At 36.1% G+C, this 9,864-nt stretch overlaps 1 protein-coding gene across 4 annotated transcripts in view; it reads left to right on the top strand.

Annotated features, from left to right (window-relative positions):
- Positions 1–917: 917 nt before the first annotated feature.
- The window catches only part of zmat4b (zinc finger, matrin-type 4b), a 127,365-nt gene continuing 118,418 nt past the window's right edge, over positions 918–9,864 (top strand). The window contains exon 1 of one of the 4 annotated variants that reach the window (XM_088624483.1): positions 918–1,089. In XM_088624483.1, coding sequence (XP_088480609.1) covers positions 1,003–1,089 — 87 coding nt within the window. In that variant the 5' untranslated portion in view covers positions 918–1,002. The remainder of the gene's footprint in view (positions 1,090–9,864) is intronic. The other 3 variants (XR_015935303.1, XM_088624481.1, XM_088624482.1) reach the window with 3 other exon arrangements.

The following is a 9,864-nucleotide window of genomic DNA, read 5'->3' as shown; positions in this document are numbered from 1 at the left end:
CCTTTCACTAAGCTCCCCAAGAAGCAAGCAGAAAGAAAAAAGGCAGGAAAGTGGCAAATGTATGAAAAAATGCTTTCAGCTACACTTGCAACTACTGTAAATAAAGCTGCTCTATTTCATTTTCACCACCACCATAATCAGCAAAACTTTAAATTAAGCAGACACATTCATCAAAGGGGATTTACAGTAATTGCAATTTGTTACCTCAAAAATAAGACAGATAATAATAAGACTGATAATAAAAATTTTAAAAGCATTACAAATAAAATAACCTTGGAGACATTTCTCTAAAACGAAGAAGTTTTATTTATGATGTAAAATTCTTTGATGCTTACTGTCCATTTTGTGTAAAATAATGCGTTTTTGATAGACGGGGCATAAAACATTTCCCCTTCCATTTAAATCTAATTTCTGAGTTTCCTGCTGCACAAAATCAACGATCCTTAATCTTCAATATTACAGAATTGATTTAATCAGTCAGGGAGAGTCGGGGACACGATGCAGTGTTTTTTAAAACTTCTAGTGCTTTCAAAAACGTGAAGCAGTACGTCAGGTAGATTCAAAATGCTGTTTTTATGTACAGAAATTAGTAGTGAAATCAACACGTGCTTCAAAACGCACTGTTAAAGACAAACCTATGCGAAGTTTGAGAACTGAAACGTACAGTAAGTGTAAATTAACTTTTTAAAGTTCAAAAATCTGCAGCGGACCTGACTTTCATATTAAGAGCTGGGTTTCTCGTGGGCCCTTATCGCTACTGAACCTCTCTTGTGTAGAACTAGGAGTTCGCCTTGCAATAAACGACAAACTAGCCAATCGTTCGGTGCAATTGACTGATGCGAAATTGACAGTTTGGTTGCGGCACTCTGTAGTACTACTACTACAACCAAAGAACCAATGAGGTAGGAGCGGGGCGGAGAGCTCACTGCGATGTTACTAGAGTACTGCAGGCAGCTGTAGAAGTGTCTTGCATTAGCAACAAGCAGTCTGCTGAGGTAGTCAATGGATTATACTGTGTCACTCCAAGTGCAGCATCAGCTAACGGTGTTTCCTACCCATTTATACCAGGGATACAGTTTGGAGTTACAGGTATGGTTTGATTACAGTTGTTATGTTGTATTTGTGGTATTCTATCCCAAAATAATTTCCTCCTTTAAACTTTACTCAAGCTAGATTTGTACAGCAATTATTCATGTAACACGTTCTCAATACATTGTGCTTTTCACCACCCTTTGTACTTCTGGAGTTAAAAACGGAGGTAGTGTATAGCACTCTGTTGTCCTGTATTCATGTACAGTATCTTTTTGCTCATCGGGGAATTGTTCTGTTTTGATTTGGGTAGTTGCGTTTGAAACAACGTGGATGTATTTGTTTTAATGCACACCCAGACTGTAGAAGCGATATTTATATTACACCAGAGATCTGAAGATTGGATAAGAATACCTCGAGTAACTGACAGACGCAAACGTTAAGTTCTTTCGTACAGTACTGTACAGTACATCTGATTCTCTAGCACAGTGGACACGGTAGTACTGGAACCATACAAGTATTGCAGTGTCTTCTAAAAAGAAACTACTTCACCCTGTAAACCATAAATAGGTGCTCTGGGGTTATTTGTGTAGAAACTTTGAATGGATCTCTCGACTCCACTGTTTTCTACCAAAGGGTTCAAAATAGGTGGTTTACCATTTAATATGGATGTTCTATACTACATTTGCTCTGACATTAGTTACGGTGTGCTTATACTGTACCTTAGTCACCTCCTGTAACTGTATCACATCTTGTTTTTAAACGCAGATTGTAATTTACAGAGCAAACGTGCTAGCCTGATTGACAGGTTGCTTCGACGGTTTCCAGGGGAAAAAGAGATGTACCCCTTTTGTTGCACTTGTCTGCCGTCTACGGGATGTATTAACATTAATGTTTAGGTAACATGGTATGTTATTATGTAAAATAGCCAGCACTGACATATTGTCGTATACATTTCGAAAATATTTAAATTTACCGTAAAGTCTTTAGTATCGTAGAAGTAATGAATCTTTACAGGTTTTGCACGACTTAATTGTTCTATTATTATCATCACAATGGTGGGTTGTTGGTTGTTGCATATTACAGTTTTATATCCAGTTGTGTTCCTCAGTGTTTTTCCCCCCAGTGGGTTAATTTTTTTAGCTTTTCTTTGATTTAATACTTAAACATGTGGAATTATTCTGATTAAAAGTTGTCTTTAAAATATACTGTAAAATATCCAGTAAAAATCTTGCACATACATTTTGTTTTTATGATCCATTCCTTGGATTGGCTTTTTCTCATTGAAATAATAATATTTTACCATGTGCAGAATTTATATCAACATTATAATATTTACTTGTTTATCGGAGTGTCTATGAATTAGCGCAATAAGATTGTGTCTTATCAGTTATGTAAGCACGACTTTATTGTTTTAATATAAAAATATCGGTCTTCAGTTAGAGACCTAATCTTTAGCTGCACTTCAGTAATTTAAATCTACTGTTCAGTCAGACCACTTGATAGGAACAAGAGGGTGTAAAAGCAGAGGGTCCATCTTTTCTTTTTTGACGTAAACTTTGAAAATACAACTGAATACAAATACCATGTATTTGATAGCGAATTAGCAAATACGCATCGATTGCAGGGCTTTTACAACCTAGCAGGTGCTTTTCATATAGAGCTGCAGTTGATCATAGGTGATGCAGAAATACTCAGGCGTCATCTTCGAGCTTCACTTGTCCTCGCTGAAAACAAATTCACGTGTCTTCCACAGTAACTGTGGGCCGTACATGTATTCCATATTTCGGAAAGTAACTATTTTCTTTACAGGTGCAACTGATTTTTACATTAAGCTGTCAAGTACAGTATATCCAACGCACAACAACTAAAAGTGAACAGTGGAATACAGTAGCTTTCCACTTATTTATAATGAAACGTAAGATTAGTCTGATATGCATTCATTTAAAAAAATCCACACTAGTCCTTGAAATCTCAAGGCTCAAAGGTTTCTCTGTGTTTTTAAAGGTAAAACCTACGTCTTTGCCCCTTGTTAGTAAAGCATTGAAAACGTTAAAAGTACAAATAAGAACAGTAAAAATAACTAAATAATAAGAGCACTGTAGTAGGAAATTATGCAGAAGATAATGTTCTCTTCTTACTTTTTAGCGCTACGGATAAATCTAATAGATTGTGAAGAAAACAATCAGGTTTTTCATCAAATGGACTGTCAGTCCATTTGGACTATCAGTGAACAGACAGGTGCAAACTGCAACGAACCACGCGCAAGCTTGTCAGCATCACAGTAACACTATATTATAAAGCCAGTTGAATTTAATGTAGGCAGCTTGGTGGTGTCGTTGGGATAGATGTGTGCTTCCGGACTGGAGCACATTCTATGTGAAGTTTGCATGCTATTCCTATGTCAATATGAGTCTATGGACACTTGTGTTTCTTCCCATTTTGCAAAGACTTGCTGGTTAAATTAACTGGCATCCCTGAATTGTTCCTAGGGGCATTTGAGTGTGAGCCTGTAAGTACTGGCATTCTATCCACGGTGTATCCCACCTTGTCTTACAGTATGGTTCTCGGATAGCCTCTGCATTACCGTGACCTTTAGCAGAAGTAAGTAGCTTTCTGATGTTGGTTGGAAGAAATTTACAAAACCTACTCAATATTAAGCATTGTTTTATTGTAAAGTACTATAAATTAGTTAAATTTGAAATTACTATGGAGATCCACCATTGTGTCATGTTATTAACAATTTACAATATTATTTACAACCTATTGAATCAATAAACTTATTTTTGGTGGCAGTTGTGATGATGATTTGAAGACTGAAAATAAATTATAATGGGCTTTGATTGCAATTTGTTGTGCAGTCAATTGTTTGATTCAGACTACCAGAAATATTCTGCTCAAATAGCTTGGAATACTACTAGTCTAAATTAGTGTTGCCAAGTTGGTGTATTTTATGCTAGATCTAGCAGAAGCCAATTAACAGTGAATGAATTAGCCCTTTGGCTGCAGAAATCATGGTACTGTGTAATGTGCTGCAATTGGGAAAATTGAGTTCATACTATAGCTTCCTCAAAAGGAAGAATTATATTAATTTTACATTTAAATTAATTATTTTTGAAACACCTTTTGTGATAAGGGGGACTACATTTATAAAAAAAACATTTGGAAAAAGCAGTGTGTTCATATACTTTATATATAAAGTCAGTGCATGTGTATCTTCAATGTTTCAATGTACAGTATCTTCAAAGTCTTTCTGTATCACATCTGGAGTTTGTCTTCTAACAACGGCGCAACGACTAGCAATAGACAATAACAAAATGCTGGATTGTTACTGCCCATACATCACCTTTTGGTGTCCCTTGTTTGCTGGTTTTCTAATGTCAATTCAATATCCTGCTACTTCTGCCAGTTCCATGCTCACCACCATTGGTGAGATTTTGTAAGATGTACTGTATTTTAGGGACACTGGATGGGAATCCTGGATGTTTTCCAACACAGTACCAGCAGGAGTCCCTAGAGCATTCTCTCACAGCTGTGAAGCAGACCTAAATTCGAGTTCAATAAAGATAATGGGAGCATTAGTAACCTTTTTTAATCCTACTTCCAAATTAGGTGACTTTTTTGCTCTATGAGACTGAGGGTCGATTCATAATAGTTCTACCAGACATATAAATTGCAGAGCAGAAAAAAACCAACACAATATATCTAACAATTCAAAGTGATATTTGTATTAAACTAGTGTTGATTTGTTGCTTTTTTATCTTTCTTTAAGTTTAGTTTGCCGATGGAACTGCATGAAACAACAAACATTACATTTCTTGTAGGGAGGGTTAATGACCATGACTGATAATGTTTAAAGTTGGAGATCAGCTGTCAGACTTTGTATTGATTAATTTGCACCTTTTACCCTGGTGAGAACAAGAAAGGGAATTCTTCAACAAACTATGTTTTCAGGTTTCAAGTGCCAACTGTGTTTAATTAAAATAGAAATCATTGCTTGAATGATAACTTGGCAACAACCATAGGAAAATCCTCCTTCAAAACCCATAAGCAAGGTAAATGAATACATTAGAACTTATCTTGTTTTGTGATCAGCATATAGTGCTCTTGAAAATGCCAGTTCACCTTGAAAGGATTTTACAAATGCCTTATTCTCATGTCTATCCTCACATTGTCATGTGCCAAAATGGTAAATACTTTCCAGCTCTAGTTATTATGTTCTTTGAATATTAATTGCCTGACTTGTCTTTTGCATAAACAGAATGAAAAGCTGTTATTATGACATACAGTAAGTGTGAGTTGCAAGATGTTTCATAAGTATATTAGCATGTTTTGATGCTTGTTGCTTATCCCTGATAAGACTATACAGTAGATATTCTTTATCCACTTAGACCTAATGTTTTTAAATATTCCAGTATGTCTCTGGAGCTTTAAGCTTATTTTGGAACAAGGATTTTGTATCTCCACTAATGTAAAATGGGTGCTGCTTTATTACCAGAAAACAAAATATTAATAACATGTCTAATAAAGTACTTAATCCTATTTTCTAATTAGCTGAATCCTTCATTTTAATTAAGAAACAAACTAGGCTTTACAGCAATTGAATTTTACTTAGTGAGAAGGTTGACAAAAATAGCAATGTGATTATACTGTTATCACCTTGCATTGTCTGAGTTTAGGGAGCATCATTGAATTGTTATAGTATTGCTCATTATTAGCATGGAGATTGATTCAGTAATTGTCAGGAAACAGTCCTTTCCGGTCCATATGTGGACGACGCGATCCGAAAGGTGAAGAAACAATAGGGAAAAATAATATGCAGGAGTCGGTCAGGAGACAGGGGGGCGTGTCCGAGGTGAGCAGGTGTCCAGGGGAAGTGAGTCCGGGGCAAACAATCCAAGCATAAATCCAAAAAGGGAAATCCAAAACGGGAGGCGAAGTCCAAGACCAGGGTATCCATCCGAAATAACTAAAAACCAGAACCGGGTCGGGGAATCAGGAACAGAAAACTAAAACCATAACGGAGCCAGACGCAGCAGGACCCCGGGCTCTCACGAAACAGGATTCAATGAGAAGCCCCGAGCAATCGCCTGCGTCTGGCTTTAAAGGTGGAACTAAAGAGGGGCTGGAATAAGAAACAGGTGGGGGGAATGGGACAGAACGAGGAAGGGCTGGAGCGCCCTTAAGAGGAGGAGTAACGATCGTGACAATTATGAAATCTACAGTTGAAGTGCATATATTGTGTGACACTTCAGGAGATTAAGGTGAGATTGCTTTGATATTGAAAGTCACAAACCCCTTGGACAACTAACTCTTAGAAGTACTCTTCTAAGGAAGTTCAATTAAACCAACAATCTATTTCTTTTTTAATTTTTATTTCTTAATGAATAATATGTTTTTTGTAAAATTGTAAGAACTTGGAAGAGTAGAAACTGTGATTCTTCCATGGGAAATATAGTTTATTTATAACTATTACTTGAATCTGTAATGCACTTTTCATCCAGAAGAATCTCAAAGCGTGTTTCATGTAGTATAGATGTGGACCCACTTCACCTACCACTGAAGTGCTGCACCCATTTGGGTGATGGGTGTTAGTTGTTATGTGCCAGCAGCCTGCCTACATAGCAGAGGTACAGCAGGAGTCAAACCCCAATGTATTGCTTTTTAAAATTGTACTGCAATTCAAGAAGGTGGTATTTGATTGCTTAATCAAGTAATCCAAATCATGGATGTGAGAAGTGCAATTAATAGGTAATGCAAGTGCAATATATACATATGAAATTGGGTGGTGTGGTCCCTTGCAGTTAGTGCTATTGACTCATAGCACCCTGGGAGCCTTCTGTGTGGAGTTTGCATGTTCTCCCTAGGTCAACAGGGTTTTCTCCAGGGGGGTTTAAACAGGTTACCTCCTACAGTAAAGAAACACATGCTGCCCAGGTGAACTAGTGTTTATAAATTCCCTTCTGTATTTGTGAGAGAAAAGCGGTAGATGAACCCTGTGAAGTGTCCTGCCTAAGTATGGTTCCGTCTTTCCTCCTGTTCATTCCAGGATAGGCTCTTGCTCACCAAGACCTTCTAAGAATAAAAATGTGAAAACAGGTGCCTGGAGAACAGTTACTCTTTTGTGCTATATAATCCATTTGATCAGTACTGTTCAAAATGATCAAAATATCATTAAAATATTTTTCTCATTTTGTTTTGCACTGCTTGAAACATGATACTTGACTGAGGGCTAGTTAATGTTTTGGTTTAGCCTAGGATATGAGCAGGAATGATGCAAGTGCTACCTTAGTTGTCTGGGATCTAATTAAACATTAGATGTGGGTCCTGATGAAATTCCAGGTGTACTATATTCAAATACATCTCATTGCTTTATGATCTAAATTGAACCTGGCAGTTTACCAAAATCCACACGAAAAATACAAGGATGGCAGTAAATAATTTTCCTGGAAGAAAAAAAAATGTTTTCTGACTAACTAGTGTATTTTAATTAAAATAATAAAGGAATACTGATTAACAGAAACACCACGCTCAGGAATTGAGATTCTCAGTTGTCACAATAATTTGCTGCATGGAGGTGTGTATTTATTCAAAGGCTCTGATCCCCAGCACTGTAGCTGCTGGTAACCAAAGGTGTCAATCATGCTGCACTCCTAAGAGGCTGACAATATTTTACAGAAATCCTTCTAGGAAAGAAGGTAGAATTTTGGTTTATAGCATGTCAGGCTTTAGGGACTGTTTATGCAATATATTAACAGGATTCAGTTCTGGTGTACTGTGTTTGTCAAATAAGTCTATCTTTAAATATCATAATAGCTCTACATCATTGACAATAATGGTCCACGATTCATCTTCATTTTTAGTCTTATTGCCTATCAAGTCAGCTTTTTTAAAAGGAAAAAGGCCCTGTACATGGGACATTTTTATGGTTTTATTCTCTAATTTTGTTGAGCTACATTCTTATAGTATGTTATCTTTCCACTGCAGTGGTATCTGTAATTGTCCCTATATACAGTAGTTCTATGTAGCATCTCCTTTTGATGTGCCAGTTAGGATGCTGCAATTTTTAGTTTGGCTATTAAACATTTGTGTTTTCTGAAAAGTGCTGAGAGCTCTTTCAGCTCAAGTTTCAGCTCCTAGTTGAATACCTCCTTAGGTGATCAAGTATCAGTCATTCAGTATATGCAGAGAGTGAATGAAATAGCACCTAATACGTATATCAAAATCATAGTATGATAGGCCTTCCTCTTAATAAGGTGGCTTGTGAGGCCTGATAGGTGAATGTTTCACCACTTATCTTATTAAATAATACCTATCAAATACACCTTAAGTGTGACTATTTGCAACTGTTTGAACCCTTAACAGTCTCTAGTGGTAGGTCTGTTGTATCTGCAATCCTTACTACAGCAGGTCTAGCACACATATACTGTATTACTAGAAGACTACTGTAAATATTTACTGTATGTTTTAACCTCCAAATAGTTCAATAATCCAAATAATTTTGACTAGACTCACAGAGGAACATAAGTGACTCTTTTTTTAAAGGAAAGGTTTATGTTTTGTGCTGAAAACCTTTTTCTTTTGGCCTAGTTCAGTGTTTTTGCCCTACTACAGAGTTTATCTGTAGCAGAAGACAGATAAACAGGATTACACAACATAAGTATTTGTCTCAGTTGCATTCAAGATCCAGTTTTCATTTTTGTGTATTTAAGTAATTTAAATATTGTGACAATAACGTTAAACGTTTACTGAAAATTGTGATTTACATCTTAAAAGTAGATTTAATCAATCAAAGGTCTGTGTGGCAGTGAATATTAATATCTGTGATTTGCACTGGGCTAAAGATAGATTAACACTACATTAACAATTTACAAATGTATCAAAAAACAAGGACATTAAGTCAGTTGACCTAATCAACAGATAGTAGTGAAATGTAAAATTACTAAAGACAGTCTCTGCAGCATTTAATGACTGTTCGTTCATTGAGTTCTATCAAAGGTTTAATAGGTGCTCGTGCATTCCACCTTTTATTAATTTAGTCATACACCTCTGGTTTACAAGGTGGGAAGAACCCAGTGCACTTATATGGAACCAGGTGGCACTCAAACCCAGGATGTGGGCAATGTCTGCAATTCTCAATATACATACACTAATATATATATATGTAATGTTTATAACTAAATAATAGTTATGTCCTAAATGTCCTAAAATCTTCACCGGTTTTATCAATTAGTATACAGTATATTGGAAATGGTTTAATAAAAACACAGTGACACTAATTTAGAATTCAAAATGTACAGTACAGTATAAAGGAAAGTAAATAGAAATGTTGGCATAATAAATGTCTCAGGCACATCTATTATGTCTGTTTATTAATTTGCAGCTGAATTTCTGCTGTCGAGAAGCTTCACACCTTTCTGATCGAGTCTCGGTATCTGTAAGCCCCTTTTTTCACTTCTTACTTGTTGCAATCTGACAAGATTGAATCATCCCACACTAAAATAGCAAAGAAACCCATCAATAGAGCAAAGCCCCTACAGACCACAAGTAATAATTGCTAGGAACCAATTCCACCAAGCTTCAATAGCACAGAGCCTTGCCATTCTGCCAAGCCTAATTCACATTTTAACAGCAATATAAGTTCATAATACTGTTGAGAAGGTAGCAAAAGAATACAAAAGGATTAAAGAGCCGTACATGCATTTAGCGCAGTTTATGAAAGAAAATTAGAAAAATGCCTGCAATGTAGAAATGATGTGATAATATATGGACCTAAATTTTGTTTAACGTGTTTATTTTGAACAGTTTTTTTTCAGCTGTTCCTTTGATAGTTTA

The sequence above is a fragment of the Lepisosteus platostomus genome, chromosome 3 (genome assembly GCF_059453375.1).
Source record: "Lepisosteus platostomus isolate fLepPlt1 chromosome 3, fLepPlt1.hap1, whole genome shotgun sequence".
Classification (NCBI taxonomy): domain Eukaryota; kingdom Metazoa; phylum Chordata; class Actinopteri; order Semionotiformes; family Lepisosteidae; genus Lepisosteus; species Lepisosteus platostomus.
Note: the sequence above shows the minus strand (reverse complement) of the source record. Positions and strands in the feature narration are given on the sequence as shown.